We start from the raw sequence: 25,051 nt of genomic DNA on the forward strand, positions 1-25,051 counted from the left end.
CGCCGACATGATCCCGTGATCCCGTGATCGGATCCCGACCACGAGGGCTTCTTCAACAGCCGTCTTCGGGGACGCACCACAACGCCGAACGTACAATAACGCCGAAAGCCAAATTGACTACAACGCCGACAGCTAGAAAACTGCTGCGTACCACAACGCCGAAATACATTAACCCCGAAAAATGCCATTGCAGGACTGCCACAAAGGTTAGGTTAGGAAAGGTTAGCACACAAATTCATTCAGTTGTTTTTTAATTTTGCTCCTGTGGCGCCCCCTCCCCCCCCCCCTCCTCCCCGCAGAAACATTTTTCGGCGTTACTGTATTTCGGCGTTGTGGTACGCAGCAGTTTTCTAGCTGTCGGCGTTGCGGTCAATTTGGCATTCGGCGTTATGGTATTCGGCGTTATTGTACGTTCGGCGTTGTGGTAACGACCCGCCGTCTTCCTGCCCTGGGAAGGGGAGAGGGGGGGGGGGGAGCAATTTTTCGAAAAAAAAGAATCCAAACCTCTTTCATTGTTAAGGACAGTTCATGAGACCACAACAAGAAAAAAACATTATTTATTGGTAAAATTTTTTTTTTTCGAACAATGCTTAGAGATGGTTAGTTACAAAATTTTTCTACCTACAGTTCCTTGCTCATTGTTTTTTTTTTTTTTTTTTTTCACTTTGGTGGGGGGGGGGGGGAGGGGTTGGCAGTTGCCTTCTGGATCCGCCCAATTATCAAACGATGCAAGTATGGAGTGCTCCCGCACTCCGAAAAGGATCTGGGTTCGAATTTCGGTCGGATCATATCCTGATATCTGTTTTCCAGTGGTTCGTCCTGGAATCACTCCATGCAAGTGCTTGTTAGGGACGTAACAATACTAAGTTTCCACCCGGGGCAAGAACTTATCGTGCCCTCACCCATCCCTTATTTATCAAACCAACCAAAACCAAAAAACTTCCGCGACAACGCCTCATTCATATCGCCACCTCATTACTTATTCCGCTTTTCCAGGTAGTTTTTATTCAACTTAGATGGTGAATAAATATATTTATTTGCAATTGATTTCATTTTGATTACATCGCAAGTTGGATAGTATGCAAAAAATACTAGTTTTTTAAAATATTTGACGATATACATGTGTTTATCTTTCAACACAATTAATTCAGTTCATCTCTCGCGAGCATTTTTTTTGTTCCAATACTACGATATTCAAGTAAATAAATAAAGTAAAAATTAATCTGTCAGTTGAACGTCTTCCCCGCCCCCCCCCCCCCCCACCAATGCAACACCTGGGGCACAAGCCCTTCTTCTAGTTATGTCCCTGTGTGCTGTGGCCTGAATTTCCCTGTGTCCCTGGCCTTTGTGTTATGTTGTTCGTTTCCAACGAACTACCTTCAGTTTGCGATGGTTCAAGTTCTGCAAAGAACAAAATAAAAAAAAAACTTGGAACTGTCAGGGAATTTGGAACTTCTTTAAAAACTAGTGAATTTATTTGGACATAGACTCATTTTGTATCGCTAACCCATCAACTATTGTCATTCATATTGTATTTGGGTCTCTGTTGTATTGCTGGTGTGCCAGAGTATTTTTTTTTAATGATTTGTATTTACTTTGTTATGTGAGGCTGATTTCCATCTGTGGTGGTGTTTCAGTGCATGATGTAAGAAATTTAGAAACATCACTTTGTGCATAGTTTCCAGGATTTTTGTTACTACGTGAACAGTTTTGTCACGATATGGAAATAACCTGTTTGCACATAGTTGACTATAGAAATAGCGCAAAAATAAATGGAATTGGTTTGTTTCATTTGGAAAAAAAATTTGCACGTTTTTGGTCAGTGAAACTTTAGAGAAGTCAAAAAAATTCAAGTGGATCCAATTTTTTGGGGTTTGCTGGAAACCCTTGAAACCCTATTTAGTTAAATGAAGAAAAAAATTGTGTATTTTTACTAATGCAAAATTTTTAAACATTGCAGAAGATTGAATTGTTAAAACTCTGTTTTGTTTTTTTTGATGTTAATTAACAAATTTTTTAGGGGGGAGGGTGAGAGAGGAAGACCTGAAGGCCTAGCGACGCTGGTGTTTAGGAACGGCTGTTGGACGCCACATCAGGACGTCTGTCCGACGTATCCCTCTCCCTTCTTTCTTTTTTCCCCTCTCCACCCCCACGACATCAGCATAAAATATTTTTTTTAAGGAAAGTGCCCTTTTTTTTACATATAGCTATACACCCCTGTTTTCGACCCCTGGACTCAGAACCACCTTCGCAGGCCCGTTCCTTCAGTCGGCGCCGCCATTAGTCCGTTATTTACTTAATATGGGAGTAAGAAGCGTGCAATTTCCCCCCTCCCCCCTTCCACAAGGGCCCCCCCCCCACGAAAATGGTCTCTTTTCGGAGAGGGGTGGAAGCTCCGAGCGCGACTCCGCGTCATTAGAACCTCCTTCATTACGGATGCAAATGGCGGGTCCCGGATGCACCCCTTGATCGCGGGTCTTACGGTGGAAAGGGGTAGGGGTGGGGGGTTGAGAGAGGAGGTTAGATGCGGTGAATGTTTCCTCTTCCCTGTTCAACCTTAGTTGCGGCGGCGGCAACCTTTTCGCCAGTCCCCCCTCTTGTCTGCCTACGAATTTCTAATTTCGACCTCTAATTTCCAGGATCTCCCCCCCCCCTTTTTTTTGTCTGTCCCCTCCTTCACCCCCTAAAATTCAATATTTTTTTTCCCTGGGTCTTTGCTGAGACTTCCCCCCCCCCCCCCACCGTCCTGCCGTGCGTATGCTATTTTTCTTATCTTTTCTATTATGCATCTCTTTTTATATATATATTTATTTATTTGATCCAACCAAAAAATAATAATAATAATAATAAAGGAAAGAAACGGTGGGCGTGTTATACCCAAGTCGCTGCACGGGAAGATTAGAGATTCTGTCCCTCCCTCCACCTTCCTTTTTTTTTTTCTGTACACCCCCCAATATTCTCTTCATCTTACCAACAGCCATCTTCCCCATTCTCCCTCGGTGCGTTCTGAATTTCCAAAATTGTTCCCCCCCCCCCTTCCACACGTGCGCGCACGCCCCGTCGGAACGTTCTCCCCCCCCCCCCTCGTCTCGGGGCGACCGCTTCGAACCCCCCCTCTCTCGTCGTTGGAGGGGGGGGGGCGGGACGTCACTGCTCTATGATTTGCATGAGAAATGGCGTCCCTGTCCCGAAAACTCCGAGCGTCCTGCTCTCCCGCGCTCTTCTTCGGGCGCCTTCGGGGGGGTTTTATACTGTGTCCGGGGTAACGAACCCTTTTTTTTTTTTTGTTTAAAATCGTGGCCCCCCGGGGTTTTCGGGTTGATTGGAGGGAGGGGGTAGGGGTGCTTCTAGAAGTCTCCCGGCCGGACGCGTGACCGCCCAGGCCTCAGTCGCTGGCGTCCATGCCCGTGCGTCGTCGTGTGGAGCAGAACCGTGGTCACACATTTCCGTCGCATGCATTCACGAACGAATTACTCGCACCAAATGCTGTGTACAGAGAGCTAAATCTCAACTGAATATATATATACATATATACATATATATACATATATATACATACACACTAGCAGACCCGGCCACGCGTTGCTGTGGCTTAGTGATTTAGAAAGGATTTAAAAGACAAAATTTAACACAGATTCAACACATAACGTTTTCAATTCTATAATTCTATTTTATCATTAAATACTCTGATTACCTTTACTTATAATGTAGATTGACAGCTGAAGATAGATATCAATAATTAATTGTAAACACATGAGAATAAAATCAAAAATAATATTAAAAAAAAGCGAGGTTACGTAGTAAGTACATTGATCAACGAAAATGTGCACAACATGGAGAAAAATAAAATTTGAATTGAAACGTAGCGCCATCTATGAGATATTTATGCCAGATAGTACAACAGTTGTCTGTAAAAAAAAACTGATTTAAGGCGCCATCTGTTTGAGACTTTTGAAACTTACGATTAATAACACCAATCAACTTTAATAATCAGTTTATTATTAATTATAAATTATTAAGACCATTAATCGAAATAAAAACTATCCTATCTCTCAAGTTGGAAAAAATTACACATAAATGCCAATTTTCATCGAAATCGGTTGACTTGGTGAAGAGTTCACTGGAAACAAACATCAGGACACTGGATTTATATATATTAAGAAGATATATATATCTATTCAGTTGAGATTTAGCTCTCTGTGCACGGCATTTGGTGCGAGTAATTTCGTTCGTGAATGCACGCGACGGAAATGTGTGACCACGGTGTCGCCATCTGTGGCGGATGGCGCGAAACCAACGTTCACAAAGACAAAGGTTAAACTTTATACCATTAACTGTTTGATGGATTTTTTTTAACAAGATGGGCAGTAGTATTTCAATAAAATTCTTCGTCGAAAAAATGAGGGTTACAAAGCCGGTGGTTTAGTATTTTTTTTTATATATTTTTTTATTTCTCGCATTTATCGGAGCCGTTTCATTACATAGTTTAAACTCTCGGTCTGCTAATAAAATGGTTTGATAGTAGTCGTAGCTGCTCCGGCAACGAATTCTAGCGGCGGGTGTGGAAAATGCGTGAGATTCGCATCAGGAAGTGTAGTTGAAAACTTATCACTTTCGGCATTATTTTTAAGAATTCTACGTTGAAAATCGTGTCTGAGTTTCGTATGACATGTGTATTTGACCCATGAAAAAACACGAACTTGCTCCTTACCGATGAGTACTGTAAGACTCGCTCACATTTTTTAATTTTTTGCTCATTTTTTTACTCTTGGATAATAAATAACTAAATCAAACAGGAAATGTATCACTTACAAAAGCAGACGTGCGTGCGAGTTAGGTCACTTTAAATACGTGCGATATTTTGAATAATTTAAACATTTTTTAAAAAATTGTAACAATTAATAAATTAATAAACAAAAATATCTTAAAAAATCTTGTATTATTTTTTATAAACATAAAAGTTAAAAAATAATTCAAGATTTCTTAAGTTATTTTATTTTGTCAATTGTTACTTTTTAAAATTGTTATAGCTATTAGTCAAAATATCGCACGTAGATTACATTTTTCTTAACATCGGTACAGTAACGTGACTACAATAGTTTGTCACATCTATGACGTCAGCGCGAACAAAAATGGCCGACATGACGGACTTCCCGTTTGGAAATATTTTCTATTTCCATTCGCGTCGTGAACGCGGCGTTAATGAAATGCGTGTCAGAATTTTGTTTTCGAAAGACGGTTAAACTGGTTACTTGGTAACGGTTGTTATTATTATTATTGTTTTTTTTTTGTTTTTTTAGGTTTTGTTTACTAAATTTGTCTGCGAAATCACTTAAATGTGTTTGCGTACATTGACTGTGTTACAATTGACGGTTAAGTAATTCCTCTCTCAAACATATATATTAAAAAGAACCTGCAGTCGTTGATAGTTTTACGTTTGGTGCGTGTGAAACAGCAAGAAACATTTTTTATATACAATCGTTTATTTTTGGCGTTCGCGTGGGTGATAATGCGATAATGCGATATTTTGCTGTCGTGTCGCCATTTTCGCATCGCGCCGTCGCGTTATTGTTAGAGACCGGAAAAATTAGCGTGTTCAATGAACTTCAGGATAGACTCCAATATCCTCTACACACTCGGGCAAATGCCAATTGTTCATTGGCTGCTGACTTGTGAGTCGTCCCGACTGGGTGGCCTGTGATTCGACACTTCTATGAGTGAGGGTCTCTAATTGGCCCTCAGTCCTCCAGATTAACAGTGAACCAATGACAGAAGCAGCACAAAGGTATAATTATTTGAATTTTAGCATAACACGAAATGAACCCGCGAATTTTTCAGGTCTCTAGTTATTGTGATTCCAGCATGAGGCCGGGTTTATTAACCACGCGAACGTAACGACGCAGTAACGTAGACGCAAACCGACGCAAGAAAATCACAGTCGTTAATAAGGCTCGGTTCACAATTAAAATCTTTCTGTTAATTTCAGCCAATGAAATTTCGCTATGTATCCGACATCTGTTGGCAGCGTTAGTAAGTAACTATATTAACTATCAAATGATAATCCCGTGACATCTGACCAGCATTTTGTGAGCACAGTTTTTAGTGCTAGTGTCTTTTAAATGATATTAATTTTTAAAGCAGAAATTACATTTAAGCAATGTAATATCTCTACAATTTCATGCTACAAATTTTCTTCCTGCCAAAATGGCTTCCTACTCTACTCTCATTGGCTGTTGCGCCATGCGTCCGTTAACCGAAATAAAATATATTCATTTCTATCCTATGTGTACGACCAGCTTGCGCAATTGTGAATCAGTGGGTTCGAAAACATGGCGGTTAAATCTTGTGCGCATGACTGCTGTTACTGTTACCGTTATTTTTTTTTCTTCAATTGAGCTCGAAGGTCGCAAGACGTCACCAACCCAGCAACTTAAAATTGTAAAACAGTAGAAAACAAAATTCCTCGCTGGGCTTCTTTTGTTAATTCATCTTTATCATGAAAACATACTGAATTGTCAATAAATTTATTTTAAAGTGTTATTTTCATTCACTGGTACACAGCCGTTTTCTAGCTGTCGACGTTGTAGTCAATTTGGCATTCGGCGTTATTGTACGTTCGGCGTTGTGGTATTTCGGCGTATTGGTGCGTCCCCTTACCAACCCTCAAAACTAACCACCATATAAAAAAAATTCTGGCATTCGTTTCAGTAACGTCACGCCTGCGACGCGATAGAAATTGATAGAATTTATTTATAATTGAGAAGTCTGTCGCATCCGCCATTTATGTCGCATTGGTGTAATGGATGTGTCGAACGTGATTAGTTAGAAAAATATTAACGTTCATCGCATTGCACCCTTTACGCTATTGTTAATTCCATTGTTAGTTCATTTCCACATTGCGACGCGTTCGTCCGTCCGTCAAATCAACCAGCAGACCGATTCACAATGATCCGTACGTCCGTCGTAATGTATATTTTTTGATTAGATGCTGCCAAATAACTAATAATAATAAGTCTTAGATTTTCGAGATAATTTCTCCTTGGGAAGAATTACTTGTTTGACGATCATGTACGTTAAGCGCTTATAAATTATTTAACTAGCTCTAAAATATTTAAATGATTTTTTTTTCGTTACTGTGCGTTATTAATGAATTTTTTGTCTCCAGTGAATTTTTGTTTCAAATATCAAACTTTAGAACGTGTTTATAGGCATAATACGGAAGCAGCTAAACGAATTGAAAAAAAAAAAAAACTGTCCATAAAGGCAATGCATTTCAGACATTTTTTTGAGGTTATGATTTCATCCTTCTGTCCGTTGGAAGCATAAAGCTTGTTGAGGTTTTGACTGACGGGTGGAATTTTTTTAAGGCCGTGTGATTGGCCACAGGTCACGTGATCGACGGACGGATTGCTTTATACGAATCACGCTTGTTACCGAACCAACCGAGGAGTCGTGTATACGCGCGCGCGCGCGCGCGTAGAGCCGCCGCTACGAGCCATGGGGGAGAAACTAATTACCGAGACTGAGACCTAGTTTTTTGAAGTAGTTATGGGCCCGTCCGCTAGATAGTAGTTTTCATAATATATTGCTGACATAACTACATTAATTTATTAGGAGAAGTAATGTATAAGCTATTATCAGGCAAACAAACCAGTGAAAATTCACTCTATTTAGGTAGCCACTAATTTTGTGGTGTGTAATACAATGAGTTTTTGCACTTCCTACTCCTTTATTTATTACATGACGGTTTATTACAAAACAGCATTTAGTATTTTCGCATCGACTAATTTAGTTTTGCGCCGTCAAGGAGATAACTTAATATAACAAAAAAAAACGTATTAACTAAAAAAATCTTGTATGAGAACCTTTATTCCGATTTTTTATTTGTTATTGCTGGTAGTTATGGGCCCGCCCAACAGATAGTGACACATGTCGCGTGAAACATGGTTTCAGTTTCCACTGTAAGAGTCGCACTTCTTTATCTCCCTCCTTGCTCTGTGCTCCGAGCCGGTCTGCTGAGACGAGGAGAGTTAATTTCCCCCCCCCCCCCCCTTCCGCAACCGCCCTCACGACATGGGGAAGCCCGCTTCTTCCTCCCTATGCATCCATCACGCGTCCTGCCTGTCCGCGCCGCTGAACGCAGCGCCTGGTGCCATCTCGTGGTGGCGCGCGGTACTATAGCGCTGTCCGCGCGCTGCCTGCCGGCTAGCTCACCAACTATGTATCCATTCCGTTACAAACGTATTGTAACGGAACGTTTGATAATTGAGATAATTTTCCTGTTTTTGGCGATCTGTTAACATAACCATATAAATAATTTCTTTTTTAATGAATTAGCTGGATAGTATGATAGTAGTATAGTAGTTTTATTGTCCAAGTCGACTACAAAAATATACAATTATACTGTACATGTAGTAGGTATAGGACTCGTCAAGAATATTAAACATTATGAATACACATTTAAGTACAATCATATACACATAAACAAAAATAATAGTAAAAAAAATAATGTACATAATATAATAATAATACATTTTTAGCATAGTTTTGCTTCCATAAAATCATTAATAGAATAAAAACTGAATTCCAACAGCAAAATGATATGTAGCTAATATTTCAGATTAAAAGAAAATTCCAAAAACATGCAACGTGACTTGTCTTTTTAGTATTAACATAACCCACAGAATGCTAGATTTGGTTTGTGCAGTACTTAATCACATTTTAGGGATTAAATATAGTAATTCTGGTTGGCTTAGAATTTGCATTAATTCTTGGCAGAAATAATTTGGAATAACAGTTTGTATGTCATAAAGAGTAAGATTTAAATGGGCTCAAATACTTTTAATATGTGTAACATTATTTGAAATCATATTTTGGGAGACAAATTAATAGTTATCAAATGTGATAAATTAATTGTATTTAAGTGTTTGTATTTTACATTATTAAAACCTTCTTTAGTTTAGAAAGGTATAAATAGTATTTGGTGTTTTTCTAAGCTCAATGGACAGATTTTTATAATAATAAAACAATTTAAATGCAAAATCTGTAATTATTAGTTTAAAAATTATAATTATGGATAAGCATAGATGAAAAAGTTAATGGTTTGCAGTTAAAAATGAACTTTATATTGCTATGAGAACATCAAAATGCTAATACCTATAAAACCAGAGTGCTGCTAGTTTAGTCCAAAGGTTACAAGTGTACAATTTTTTTTTTTTTTTTTTTTTTTTTTTTTTTTTTTTTTTTTGCAGAAAGGCACTAAAGCCCCGCAAGCCGCTGGTAGAATACACACAGATTTTGAGAAAGGTTTCATCATGGCAGAAGTAATGAAATATTCCGATTTCAAAGAAGAAGGCTCGGAAGCTGCATGCAAAGTAAGTAACGGCTGTGACAAGGATTCCCGCAGACAGGGTAAGCTCAGGAACTTGAAAAAGTGTCTTCAAAACTGGGAAAACACAGAAAAGTTGTAAATATTAGTACAACACAGTATCAGTAATTTGTCATACTATGCAGTATCTTAATGTCTTAAAAACTGAGTGTACTTAATCATAAATGCATGTGCTATTTGTAGGGACAAGATTATACGGTAAATTGCGATAAAACCGAAATATCACCGAATAGTGTGTTAATACACAAATTGACACCAAAATGCAACTAAAATCATAAAATTAGTCAGCATTATTAATCAAAATTTAACTTAGATCACAAAAATGTTATCTTTTGATGTAATAAATTCATTTAATGCAATTTATTTAGCAGGAAATTTGTACCAAAATGTATGTAGTAAAAAGTTTGTAATTTTTTTTTATCTTGCCCATGTTATTATTAACTCATTACATTATGCCATTGGTACATTTTTCAACGACACAAATACTTGAAAATTAATTTTTATTGTACAGAGTAATGAAAAATGTTTATTAAAAATTAGTTTATTGTTAATGTGCAATATATAATAGCTAAAATCATGTGTCATATAAGTTTAATAATTTGCTATATTTATGAATCAACAGAATTCAAAAAATAATAAAATAATAAATCCAAAATCCCTGTTTTCAAAATGTAATTAGCCTAAAAATGAAAACACATAATCTTTCCCCTAGCTATTTGTAATTCATATCTTTTCCTAGCATTAATTAAACTTAAGGATACAAACAACTGTGTATTACGTAATTTGAAGCAGAATAAAATATCTGTAGTCTTTAGTTTGATAAAATCAATAATGTATTATTTCAAAGTTAAATTTTAAAAAATGTATTCATTATCTGTATCATACTGGCAGTATTGGATACTTAGTGCTGATCAAAATGATAGCAGTGCAAATTGTATATTATGTCAGAAAATTCAGAAAATATTATAGTCAATTTTGCATGATGTGTGTATTTGACGAATTGTGTTTTTATAGTAATTTGTATTGTAGTATATCTGTTATTTTGCCTGATAGACCTATAAAATGAGGAAAAAATGTTAGCATGGCTAGGGAAATTAGCTGAAGTAAGATAGTGGGAACCCTGCTTTTATACCACTGGTAAATGGATGCATATTGTATGGGGATTGCGCTTTTTGGCATATACGTCTGCAAGGGAAAAGAGGAGAGGGGACAGGGTTCATATGCCCACATAATATCCTCAAAAAGTCTGTAATTGGTCTTTAATTAGTTTCACTAAGAATCCGTAAAAACTCCTTAATAAAGATTGATAGCTTGCATGTAATGTATAAATGTGGGTATTTTAATGTTCTTTTTTTTTTCCAACGTGGCAACTAACAATGTTTTTTGCATGCCCAGTGGTGAATTTCGAGCCACATTATTAAATTTTATGTATAAAAACATTTTCAATTTGTTTTCCATAGTTTGTATCTAACCTTAACAACTAAAAAGGTATGGTTCTTTGTTTTGTCTTACTTTCAACTTTAAAAGTTATTATAATTAGTGATCATATTAAATGGTAGGAGTATAAAATTGAGACACTGCTTGGGTTATATGTATTCCAGAGAATTCTGAACAGTAGGGGCTTATCTCTAAGAATTGAATTACAGTTCCATTAGGTATTAAATGCAATGCTTGAATTTCCTCAAATTTCATGATGACACAACACAAGGTGACCCTAGACAAGAAATATTACTGATTATTCTGAATTATTGAAAAAATTAATATTATCATTGGGGTCATTGGAGTTCATGTAATAAAAATGACCTGTGTGTGGATGCAATAGTAATTAACATAAAACATTTGCGGATTTGGCTTGAAATAGAACCTTAAAAATTATTAATGTCCTTGCCATATGCCAGGTTTAGTTTGGGGGCGGCTTGTGGACTAATATTCTATAACAACCATGTCTAAGATGGAACAATAACTCATTACCCAAAGACTAGAATATAAGAATGGTAACTTTAAGAGCTGGCCTGGGGACTGCTACTACTGATACTACTGCTACTACTGCTACTAATGGTTACTGCTAACACTGATACTGCTGCTTCTTCTGCTACTACTGCTACTGGTACTATTGCTCCCATTGTCAATTTTCCTGAGCCGAAAAACCTTAAGGCAGTCGTGAGATTTTTGGCGGTTTTGGGGTATTTCAGCAGATTCATTCAGGATTACACTTCTTCGTGCAAAACCCTAAAAAAGAAAGAGGTAAGATTTAAATGGTGTGATGAGAAAAAGGATGCATTTCAGGATTTAAAACATGAAATTTCTCACCCTTTTTTTGTTTTGTTTTAACACTATCTACCCTTGACCAAATAATAAATTTGTGGTACAGGTACACGCCTCGAGCTTAGCTTTAGGGGCGGCTTTATTGGAAGACTTGGGAGAAGGTTTACAACATTACAACCTGTTATTTATTATTTCAAGTATTAATATAGTGTAAAAATATTTATTTTATTTTTTACTCTTTTTTATTTTTAATTGTTTGTAATTCCATGTAGAGAATTTTTTTTTTTACTTTTTTTTTTCAACCCAGCATTATATTATGTTATTCCATGATAGTGCCTGCTATTCTGTACGCCATTTATGGGTCAAACCATATTCTGTGTGTCTTCACAACAAGATTTTATTAATGTCAGTTTCACATTTTGTGATGAGTTGATGCTAACGAGCTCTCTGTGTCTCCTGCCGCCAGGCCGCCGGCAAGTACAGGCAACAAGGGCGCAACTACGTGGTCGAGGACGGCGACATCATTTTCTTCAAGTTCAACGCCGGTGCGGGCTTGAAAGACGCGAAGAAGAAATGATGCGAGGGCCTGCTGTTGGCGTTGCTTGTCCACTTGTACCTGAACCTCATCCTGTTCACGTACTGCGTCGACCGTTGAGGTCGGGTGTTCGAATGTCCTCCCTCCCTCCCTCCCTCCCTCCCTCCCTCCCACCATCCCTCCATCCCTCCGCCCCTCCACCTCGGTTGTCAGGTCATCCCGTTCTTTCGAATGTAATCCCAGAGTCACCACTGTCCTTTTCAAGTTTTTTTTTTTTTCTTGTTTAAGCGGTTAAAAACTTTTTAATTCGTCTCAACCACTTTGCTTTTATTTTCGGATTCAACAACATGCAGTTGTTTTATTTTCAGTTGTTTTGATTCATTATACTTAATTGTGGGAAGATAAGAATTATGTATTTCCGTTACATATGAATAATATGTCCCACTAAATATTTGCCTTGTGTGTGCTGTTTGATATTTGCTGTTTGTTGATTCCCTTAAAATGCAGCATTACACTTTTAGAATATTGTTGTCACGTTATGTGTATCATTTTTTTTTTCCTTTTCAATTTTATGTTGTAAAACTTCTGAATTTTGGAAAAATTTCTCACCATTGTTATTTTATTTTCTCGCCATATTTTTGAACAGGGAAATTGTAAAAAAGGACAATAAAACACCTTGGCCAATATAATTTGAAATATAATTTTTGTTTTATATTATGCTTGTTTAATAAAATCTTCTGTATTTGCATGCATGATATTAAGTACATACTTACTTTACTTGTCACGTTAAACATTTAGTTAGATTACTTATTATTATTATTATTGTTATTATTATTATTATTATTATTTATAATTTATAATTTGACTGCAAATTCTAGCTGAAATTTGACATTAGTATGTATACTGTGACTTTCCTTATCATTTCAAACTTGTTTGATTCTAAATTGTTATGGAGTAGTTAAAAGAAAAAAAAATGCAGTGGGTAAGTAGGACAGCTTTCAAGGTGGAAGAAAAATATTTGACATAGGAAAATTCTGCAGAACACATTCTGAAAGACATTTTGAACACAATTACGGTTTCATTTTGAAATCTAGCCTAGTGTAAGCAACACATCACAATATTTTCAAATGCCAGTTGCTGTCTGCAGGTGTTGCAAATGAATTAATTAATGCAAACTTTTTTTTTTTTTTTTTCATCTTTTTTGGGATAGTTCAGAAATTTAAATCCTTTTCCACAAACCTACCAAAGAAAGTTTTACAAATGGTTTTACAACATTCACACAATTTATAATGATCATGAAATTTTGTGTTGCAAAAAAATCAAGTATACATTTATTTTTGCATTAATTACAATTTTGTTACACCTGAACCTTGATGTTGCCATACAAATACAGAAAAGCAAAAAACAAATTTATTATTACAAAGTTTACAAATTATTTTAGTTTATGTAATTGCTAACTGCAAAAACACTAATCACACAACATAAATAAAGTAAACAGCACAGTTTTGCTATGAAAAAACTTGAAATTTAGATAGCTAACAGCAAGATCACCGTATAGTAAGGTAAGTAGGGTGAATTCCAGTCTTGTATTTCCACACAACAACCAGCACATTATTTTATATTTACAATTAATGTAATAATTTGAATAACATGTATGTGTAAGTTGTTTAGCCCCAACCAACTTATTCAAATATCTAAACACTTGTATGTCTAATCCATGTAATTACATAGGCTGGTATTCAAACACACAAAAATAAGGGTTCAGGTGTTCACTATGCCACATTTGTACCCTAACCACATTCCTAGTGCACGGCCAGTCACTCATTTTTAGGGAACGGATTTTTGTGTCTTATCCATGGCCGTTCTGCTGCCCAAATTCTGTGCTTTTGCAGAGCTCACTTTTTTTGTTGATTTCGTCATGTTGTTGGACCTATTTCTGGCATCATTAACTCGTATGCAGTCATTTTAGTGATCATCGCAGTACGTACCAAGCATTTTATGTGCCAAATTAAACTTTATGATAGAGAAACTATCCTTGGAATATATTTTGTACTCTAATGGTCATAACAAGAAATAATCTCAACTTTAAAAGTTCTTGGGAATATTAGAAAAGTGGTTCTATTTTTGTGCGTTGGTGCTGCTATCTTTAGAGTAATTTTTGCCGTAGCAATTGTATCGATGGCTGAAAAACATCCGCTAGAATGCTTTGAAACCAGTTTCCAGCCCCGCACAAAGCACCGTGTATTAAAATTGTTGCTGATTTGTTTCCTTATTGGGATTCAGTTTGGATACGTTCTGCGATACAGCCCGCAAGTTAGGTTACGGTTTTATCTCAAAAACGGCAGTGCTTATTTGCTACCTTACACGAACGTCTTGGAATACCGCCCTTAGTTACATTCTCTTGTGGGTAATGGCACCTCAGTGTGTGCATAATAAGCTTCGTGGAAAGGCAGTTAAATATATAACTAACTGTAGACATAACTTTACTCAAAGTGGAGAAATGTCTCCAAGTTGACTGGCCATTGGCCAATTTGCGTAAATTTCGTATGATGATCTGCTGTAACTAACAGCATTAATGTCACAAGCCAGTTTTGCTGCAGTTGAGATGTGATCTAGAGATCCCTATTACTTGAAGCCCTCCAAATTCACTGGATTTTTTTTTTTGCCCAAGACCTGAAATAAAGTGCTCTCTGATTCTAGATACAGTCAACATTTATGGAATTGTGATAATCAATGAATAAAAATTTTAATTATATATTGCTCAGTTGCGTAATATCAAGGGGAATAAGGTAAAGAGGGTGGTGGTTACTGATGCATAAAAGACCATACAGGAAAACAGACTGGCCTGCTGGATTGTTAATTTTTTTAAGTGGTCCACACTACTTAAAATTTGACCACCATTGCAGTAGACCATTGATGTGGCGAAACTTGCCCTTATTAACAATACTGGAAATGAGTGTAAAAATTTAAGAATGTAGACAAAAGTTTTCTAAATACTTGTTTACTGGGACGTTTGAGCTGGAGAACAATTTGTGGTTACTTAGTGTAACTGAGTTTTCATATTTTTCGAACAGTTAGTGGGAGCTTATGAATATTTTAGTAACCAACACAAAGTTAATTAAACCATCATAACTCTAGGATCATGTATTTTTCACGAAATGTTTTAGAGATTAGCTGTGTATCACACCACTGTGATGGTTGAATTTTATGACTCATAGAGTTTCGTTCAATTTTCTTGCCTATTGCAGGCCTGCCAATCTCCGACTTTTTGTGCAAAAGCAAGTACGCCATTAGAGGCCCAGCCACATAAGGCATTGGCTTCTCTTGCAGACGGCTTCCAGTTACAAGGAAGAAACCACTGGTGTGGGCGTACCTTATAGCAGTCTGTTGTGCGTTCAGAATTTTTCGCAAATTATATCTGCTCTTATTTACTTTGGTTTTTTTTTTCAGGAGAAGGGAAATAAAAGCAAGCCATTAGTGTTGTCTTATGGGTTTATTTTTCTAAACTGTTGTTTGTATTATTTTGAAATAAATTTGTGGAAAGTGGTTTTTTATGAAATTTTTTTAAAAGTTAAGTGTTGGAAAAATGTGGAATATCAAAATAAACACAGCATGAGCCGTCTTAATGCTGTTGCAATAAAACTGTCAGCTTGCTTGTCAGACACAGAGACAAAGATGCACTCTGTGAAAGTGTTTAGGTAAACGTTGTAGCCATTTTTCCTCATGAGGCCACATTGTATACTCATCTCTTGTGTGATTTTCAAATTTTGGCATCTTTAAGGGGATATATCCTGTTCTAGGTCATTGTTTTATTTTTACATTTAACCCGTTTAAAGTTTTAGACTCTTTGAGTCGCTGAACTTCAATAAAATTAAAAATTGTATATATGGTGCATAAATATTTGCATAATTAGGTGGTAAAGTTGAATTTTTAACATTTTTGTGCAGTATAAGGAGAACCAAATAAAATAAATAAAAGAAAATTTTTGGGTTTAAAGGTGGCTACTGCGTGGTATGGTTAAACCTTATCACTTAGTAGTCAATAACTATGCTCAAATTCGTAAATATTTTTGGATGATTTTACAACCTTGTAGTTAGTTTCTTCTTTCATAATGTGATATTTTAGGTAGTAAAAGTGTCAGTACATGTGTATAATTTTTGGGAAATACATCACCAGTAGCTCAGAACATTAATGTCTGAATTTGTGAGAAATGTATACATAGTATTCCACCCCCCCCCCCCTTTTTTTTTTCTTTTCTTTCCCCCCCCCCCCCCCACCCCCCCTCCCCCAAATAAAAGCTAATACCTCAGAATTACGCTTTATCAGTTTCGCATAAAGATGACATATTAGTGATGTTAAAGCAGAATAATTTGTTTTATTTAAATCTTTGTACCTGAGTTTGCCTTGAACGAATTATAATACTTAATCGCACAACTTTTTTTTTTCTCATTGACACAAACTCACAAGGTGCCTTGGATTACATTGTTTCCTATCCTTTTCCCTAAGCCCTCGTTACTCGAATAACAAGCACACTTCGCTAAATGGCAGGATTTACAATGTGTGAACTGAATGGATATTCCAAGTGTCCACAGATGCTAGAAGAATTTAATATTGTTGCTTATTCGTTTTCATGTAGTGTTTACTGGCTTCTGCATTTGTAGCTTAATAAAAACATAAAGCTTGCAGTGTTACTGAAATTTTTAATTTTGATTGTATTTAAATGTAAGAACTTTTTTTTACTGTCGATTTGGATGTATTGAGTAACAAATAAACTGTATTCAAAGTGTTGTGTATATATATATTTTTTTTAAATTTGGTGTTCTGAAGGTTGTTTTAAAATATTTGTTTGCTACAACTCAGTGGCGTAGCCAGGATTTGTGTATGGGGGGTGTTAAGAAGCATGCACCCCCCCCCCCCGTATTAAAGTGGAGGGTACGGGGGTTCTCCCCCAGGAAAATTTGGAATTTAAGGTGTAAAATAGTGCTATTTTAGCAGTTTTCGGTACTTAAATTTAAATATTGTAATGGTAAAAATTTTATTAATTTTAAAATGAAATTTGTTTGAGTGATGAATAAGAAATTAATTAAAGATTTGGCAATTAAGGGGGGGGGGGGGGTTGAACCCCTAACCACCCACCCCCCCGGCTACGCCACTGTACAACTATTTAGAAAATAAGTATTGTTTTGGTAGCAATCGGCACGTAAACAAATTTGTTGGTCAGCAAGTCAATGTCTATTTTATTATAGATTTGATTTAAATCCTTCAAAATAAATTCTGAAGTTGACCATGAAATTGAATTCTTAGTATAATATTTACTTTATGATGCTGATCAGAACTTATGGAACATACATCAAACTGAATAGTTAAACTAATAGTCATCTTAAATAACTCTGTCCTGTATTTATGCTATTTCTATCTGTTTGTTTGAAACAATTCTCTTTATTCAGCAGTAGCAGCATTCTTCACAAATCTGCATGAGAGTTGGTCAAGCCAAGCTGAAGGGTGCGAACCAGTAGACTTCCAGACGCTTTAGTCATACACGACCCGTCTCGAGTGGTTTCAGCATACCGAAACTACGTCCCTTTCGACAGGGGCGCAACAACTAAATTTCCAAAGGGGGGCAATATACCTTTTTATAAAGAATCATCAGTCCCCCCTATTGAAGCGGGGGGGTCCAGGGGTCCTCCCCCGGGAAAATTTGTATTTCAAGGTGGAAAATGGTGCTATTTAAGCAGTTTTATTATCTAAAAATTGATTACACAGCACTTTCTTTGCCCCCGTTTGCCCCCACTTCATGGTTTCGGAGGGGGGAGGGGGGGGGCAAAATACCCTTGCCCCCCCCCCCTCCTTGTTGTTGCGCCCCTGCCTTTCGAGCTAATGCTACATGACTTCCAACTCGTGTGCAACTAAAAACTGAAACACTGGGCCTCAGGCTTAACAAGAGGATTGTTACACACCATTCCATTTATTTCACACACACACCACATATAGGGGAAAGTGGAGGAATATGGATCACCTTAGGAAAAAAGTCTACATTTTATTTAAATAATCACATTTTGAGCTGTCATCGCTCCAGTGCTTTCTTTACAATATATAGAACATAGTTACATAAAACTTGTTCGCATTTCACCATAAGTACTGGAGTGGAAATAAAAAAAAATTGGATCCATCACACTGCGTCATTTTACCCGAAGCTTCGGGTAAAATGACGCATTCGTTCAGGCAATATGACGCACAGCAGGAAATTGGGAGGAATAAAAGAAAACATTCGTTAAAGGATGGCTAAATGATATGTAATAGACTAAAGGAATACTATATGACAGACAATAAAAAATATTTTTTTTTTTTTAATTTTAGTGAAGAAAAAGTACTTAAATTTCTAGCAAAGCTTTTCAGTCCCATAAATAACACAGATCAAATATAAATACAAGTCTATTATGTTATAAAAACATTGAAATTGTGAAAATAAAATGTTATTTAGGGATTTAGTACAATTTTTGAATAAGCTGTTGTATGCTGTTGTATTGGTTCATAACAAAGTAGACCTATATCATGAAAGAAAAATTATGAATCAAGTGACATAGACGTTCTAGTGCAAAACATTAGATTAATTACTAAGCAACAATACATGCAACTTTATTTCAATGGGAAGCCTTCTTTTCACAGACGAGAGAGCCAAACGCCCAATCGTGCATCTTCGGTTTTTTTTTTTTTGTTCATTGTAACTCATGATAACTATAATGGTCAATTAGGTTAGGTTAGCTACATTATAAATACTTTAAAACATTGTGGATGGTTGATTTGGTTAGGATAGCTACTGTGAAATCAAAAAATCAAAAAAGCGAGCATGAACTTGGGTGTGGCTCTCTCGTCTGTGAAATGAAGGCTTCCGTTATTTCAACCCACAGTTTAAAATTGTTGTTTTGTCACTTATATAGCCTACAGTGCACTGTCCCATCCACTGCAATGACCATGACGCTCTAGAGAACACACAACACACAATGCCAAATTTCACCGTCCTTCCCGAATTCACCACAAACCAAACAAACATTTATTCCCAAACAGTTCTTTCATTTTCTCTTGCATTTTTAAGTTTGCACATTAGCTTCATCCGTTAGAGATTTTGAAGTTGATTTTAAATAAAAAGCAAGTCGTCTATTAGGTAATGATCTTTGAAGAATTTTTGACTTCGATATGGTGTTCGGTGTTCTTTTTTGGCTTTTTTGACAATTTTTCTACACTTAACAATTGGAGTCTCTGACCTAGGATGATTTCTTTTCTTCTTTTGCGTTCAGAATAACTTAATTTGGTGTTGCTGTCAGAATTTGAGAATGTTGCTTTTTTTTCTTTTGAATGGTTTGTAGTCATGAATGCAGGTTTTGGTATTGGTGAAATTTCTTCTACATTTCTATGGACATTAGATATGTGGATGGGATAGGAGAAATGCTGAGTGTTTCTGCATTTGTCACTAGGAATGTATTGGGGAAATACTGGCGGGTTTGAACTCTCATTTTCTTCCTCGTCACAAATCTGCATTTCGGGAGGAGTGCTGGGAAAATGCCCTAGCTGAAGCATCAAAATCGTTCACGGCAAATTTTTCCCTGTTTATAAAGTAAATATTTCCGCTGCTCTGAATCATCACTGGACTTTTTCTATTGTTGCCACTTTGACGCATGCGTGGTTAAAAAGTTCAGCCAGTTAGAATGGTCTAATTCTCATATTTTCGTATGAAGTTTTCAAAAACAAGTCACTTTTCCTGTTGAGTAAATTTTTCACTGGGCCGAAAAAAGTCAGATCAAGTGGCTGAAGACTGTGAGAAGTGCGTGGAGGTATTGTCAAGAGAACAATTCCATTTTGTTTGCAAAATTCATAAGTTGGAAGATGAATATGACTATTGTGGTTATCAAGAATAATTAGAACAGGCTCATCAGTCGTTGGTTACACAAAGCTCTTAAAGTAATCAAGCCAGAAGGAAAATCTCTTCATTACTCCAACCATTTTCTGAGTATTTGTAAACGGAACCGATTGGTCCATTTCTACATAGATTTCGATCCATTCGTTTTCGAGGGAAAATAAAGAGAAGCACCGAATACACATATAGATAGTTGTCTTCCCCCACTCCTACGAAATTCGTGATCCAAACTCTGTTTCACTCCTTTTGGCCCGAGCGGTTTCGGAAGTTTCTGGACTGTGGTTATCCCTGTCTCATCAACGTTGAACATTCTATTTTCCATGAACTCGTACTTCTCTAGTACATTTTCTAAGTTGTCAAACAAGGTTTTCAACGATGCCTCATTAAAAGCTGTGATTCTGTTGAGACTTGTGCCCTCTGGTTTTTTTTGACTTAGTTCAGGGTATCGTTTAATGAAAAGGTAATACCAATCCTTTCCTGCAATCTTTTTCTCCTTGTTAAAGTTATTGAAATTTTGTTAACTTCAGCATACTGGAATGCCAAATTTCTAAGCTCATAAGGTGTCTGTTCATAGTAGGTATAACTTAGCTAGTTTCAACACATGAGCAGCGAGTTTATTTACTTGACTTTGCGAAAATGAAGGTCTCCTGCCTAAGTTTTTCTTCAAAAGTTTGCTATTCTCACTTTGCTTTGCCACTTTCATTTTTCTCCATATTGTAGCTTCTGAAATACCGTGCTTCAAATGCACTCTGTCTTATCGAAATCCCAGATTACACACCTTTAATAGCATCAACTAACTATTCTTCTGACCACAAGGTTCTATTAAAATGCATTTTATAATTTCTAGACATCTGAAAAAAAAAGCCATAATGTAACCTATATAATATAGGCTTTGAAATTAGGAAATGAAGCACATGTGTGTGGGGTAATATGACGCACTCGAAATTTGTGCGCAATATTACCCTATCAGTGTACAGTTAACTAAGAACGCATATTTTTAATAGTATTTTTTTAATATAGTGTTATTCAAATATATAAAATAAGTGGAAAAAAGATATACTTTTTAACTACTTTATGCATTTGACAAGATTATTAATCATATTTGCGATTCCTTTTACCAAACTGCAACAAAAAAATTACATGAAAGATTCACAAAAACTAAAACCCTCCACTATGAGCATGACTATCGATATCTCGTTTTGAGCAAGTTGTCTAAGGGATAAGTGCTAGAGCACAGCATTATTCACGCACATATAGGTCTTAAGTAACATCTAAGTATTGTGTATGATAGTCCAGATACTTATATAATTTTCTTATTTAATGAAGTAAAATGGTTAGTAGGCTACTATAGATAATATTGTAGGTTTGTTCAAGAAAAACTTCACATGATAGTTGCAAAACAAATCATATCCAGATCGCGGACGGGAAGGAAGAACTGTTTCCAAAAATGTTGTATAGGTAGTACTGCATTCTTATGACGACGATTAAAAAAAAATAATAAAAAAAAACAAAAAAAAATGTACATAGTATTCCATTCTGCAAAAATTTCTTATACAATCTACGGAATGAGGAAAACGGCCTTACTCGTAAAACTGTAATGTAACTAGCTTCATAGAATTTACATTTTTTCACACAGGAATAATTTAGGTAATTGTAGATCATTATTTAATGAGTGCAAATCCAACGCAAATATTAAAGGATTTTCTTATGTAATGATTTCTGTGACTGAACAGAAAAAAACTCAGATATTAATGTTTTTAATGTCTTGACGTCGTCCGGGCCTGCGGCCCCTTTGAGCCCGATATGCCACCGCCCAACCACCGTCTCAGTTAAAACCTCCCGCTCGTGCGTGCGTGTGTGCGTGTGTTTCTAGCCCGGCAAGAGGGCGCTTAGATGCAGTGCGCCGCACCCCTAATATGTATTAACTAATATTGTAATCCTTTTTCTTTCCGCCCCAAAACAGTGTAACGATGGCTATGCATGTGAGTGTCTTTTAATTAATAACTTCATGATCTCTTGTTATTTAATAAGTCCAAGCACGAACAAGGACGCTCCCTAGCGGGCGACGGAGGAACTAGCATGAAACCCATTTGAACCCTGTTTTATGTTTATAAGTAATTATTACAGACGGTCTGGACATGGAAGTAATTTAATAATTATTGTAAAAGGATTTATGTATTTTCTAATAGTAACCCGGGGCACGCTACAGCAAAGTTGTAACTGTAATTGTGTTCGGCGCGAAGGGCGCCATGTTGCCTCCCGCAAGCCATGAGCTCACCCCAGTCTATCTCCCCCGCCGGCCGAGGGCGGACGTGTCTGTACCTTGAGGCGACCACGTGCGTGGTCCGCCTCCTCACTTAATCCGATTCGTGCCTCGGGCGTTTAAAGCTGTATCAACGGAGGATCGTGTAAGGACGTGTACCGCGAGTAAAATAAAAACCAATTAACTGAGTTACGTGTTTTGTGTTCGGGGGGACCACGTGGGTCCTTAACCTGGTCAGCGGCGTGTTGGACGCCCTAAGAGCCCACTGCGATAATTAGGAGCGTGCCCGACGCTGAGAGCGAGCCTAGGTAGGGACAGGTGATACGTAAAAAGTCAGGAGGGCTAATATCTCGCCACACACGGGCCACGTAACGCCCTGAGTTAAGAGTTTTCCAGCCGGGTCCACGTGCCCACTCACGTGGTGGCGCCCATTAATCTCGACCGATATTCACATCTCAACACCGGTACGCCCTCAGTCTATAATAAATTATTTAAAGTTTACAACATGCGAGGGAAATATTTTTGTAGAGTGTAGTTTGTTGGCACAGGGCAAGCTGCACAGGCGCTCTAGAGGATTGATAGGCTCGTACATTTCGAATTTTTATGGGCTTCGCACAGGCTTGCAGTCTTTCAAAAACAAACTCTGCTGAAATTTAAGAATTTTTTATATTATAAAATAAAAAATCTTACTATGCGTAGCATATTATCCTGCTTCATTAAAAATGTCAGATCTGATTGAAATTCAGTTTTTGTGCCTTACAGCACCTATAAACGAATTATGACATAAAATAACAACAACAAAAAATGCAACAAAACTAAAAACAAAAGATGGATAAAGATGGATAAAGTTCAGTTAACCAATTGGTTACTTTGGTTTTCACAAAAATATTAAAACGGAACTAAAATGGTGTATACAAAATAAATATGTATATTACAAAAGTTTTACCAATGATATTTGTAGATTATTCAAAAGGAGTTATAATTTTTTACATACCAATTCTGTAATTGCAAGTTGGAATTCTTAATCCAAACCCAGTCATTATGTCTAATAAATAGAAAATGCATATTCAAAATAATTTAAATGCCTAAAATTTTTAAATATTAATTTAAGACTTTTTTCTGATTAGTTTCAATTCTTTTCTAATTAAAATCTTTTGATGCAGAGCAAGTTTTAAATTTAATAAGACCTAAAGATCTTCATGTGTTGCTTTATCTACATGTTGATGAAAAAAGCTTGGCATCCAAGGACACCACCTTTAATGTCATTAAGTACTTATACTATGTGATAATTCTGATTAATTAAATTAGTTTTTTTTGACTAAAGGTTATACAGTAAATTCTATCGTAATCCAGAGACGTTTGTTAACTTGAAAATCAAATACGGACAGCAAAATATCTTGCTGAATAGTTTCACAAACATATTTAATTTTTTTTTTCCATCAGCATATATTCTTGATCAATTCTTATTACAGTTGGAATATCATTTATTAAATCTTAAAGAGTAGTTGAGATAAACTACTACTTTGCGGAACACCTTACACCATGAAATTGCATTTGCAAATTTGACTGAAAAGCGTCTATTTGTAAGATAATTAAAACATATATACAACGCATTGCTTGACGAGGCCTAAAATTTATAATAAGATTGTTGGAAAGTATCAAAGGCTTTGCTCATGTTGAAATAAATAGAATATTTTATTTACATCTGAATTTATACTGGTACGCACGCACTTACACCCCCCCCCCCCCACACACACACATATATACATATATATATATATATATATATATATATATATATATATATATGAAGGCGTGTGTTAAAGACGATATTCCTGATTGAAAACTATCTGGTTTTACAGAAATAATATTTTTAGGAATAAAATTCATGTGCCTATAAATATTTTTTCGTCAAAAACTGCTAAAATACTACAAAACAAAGGTTTCTGACTAGAATTTACCGTAAATAATTCTTCAAGAAAATATATACCGATAAATGGTTGAACACACAACCACTCTCTGACTGATGTACACTTAATTAAATAATTTTTGTACAAAAGCAAAATTTTTTTTAATGTTTTAAATGTTTGTTTGAGATTTATTTATAACATGTTGGAATGATAATGCTACAGTTACTAAAAACTAAAACGATACAAAACTAAAAAAATATATATATATATTTTTGCAAAACTCCGTTCCCCCGGAGAAACCCCCGGAATGGCCACCGCATGGGGAGCCCAAGAAAAGAAACGGGCTCCCCATTGGAAGCCACCTGGAAGGTTTTTTTCTGTTCCACCTACCGTTTCTTTGGTAGCCTGACTTGTTACAAGGAATTGTATTCCTACCATTTTATCTGGGCAATCCGCCTTGGAGGAGCCGGGGCGCGAACCCGGGTCCTACAAGTCACAAGGCAGGCGCTCTACCCCAGAACCAGAGTGGTAGAGCGGATACTTGCAGTCTTCTTAACACTGACATGATATTATTCCACGAGGTTACTGTAGTTTCGTGTGTCATCAACACGTGCAGTACGTACAGTAACATCTAACCTCGGTAACGAACAAATTTATGTGTTCTCATGTTGTTCGTTCAGCATGAATTATGTAATTTCATAACAGTGAAATATAATTTGTATAACTAGTCTGGCAATTTTTTAGTTACTTTCCTGCAAACAAACTTACAATCCCGCTG

The 25,051-nt window shown here is 36.4% G+C and overlaps 1 protein-coding gene across 1 annotated transcript in view; it reads left to right on the forward strand.

Moving 5' to 3' along the window:
• The window catches only part of LOC134540438 (obg-like ATPase 1), a 114,245-nt gene extending 101,368 nt beyond the window's left edge, over positions 1 to 12,877 (forward strand). Inside the window, exons 10-11 of the mRNA XM_063383188.1 lie at positions 9,252 to 9,374; positions 12,120 to 12,877. Coding sequence (XP_063239258.1) covers positions 9,252 to 9,374; positions 12,120 to 12,230 — 234 coding nt within the window. The 3' untranslated portion in view covers positions 12,231 to 12,877. The remainder of the gene's footprint in view (positions 1 to 9,251; positions 9,375 to 12,119) is intronic.
• Positions 12,878 to 25,051: the final 12,174 nt, after the last annotated feature.

Source organism: Bacillus rossius, chromosome 16 (genome assembly GCF_032445375.1).
Source record: "Bacillus rossius redtenbacheri isolate Brsri chromosome 16, Brsri_v3, whole genome shotgun sequence".
Classification (NCBI taxonomy): Eukaryota; Metazoa; Arthropoda; class Insecta; order Phasmatodea; family Bacillidae; genus Bacillus; species Bacillus rossius.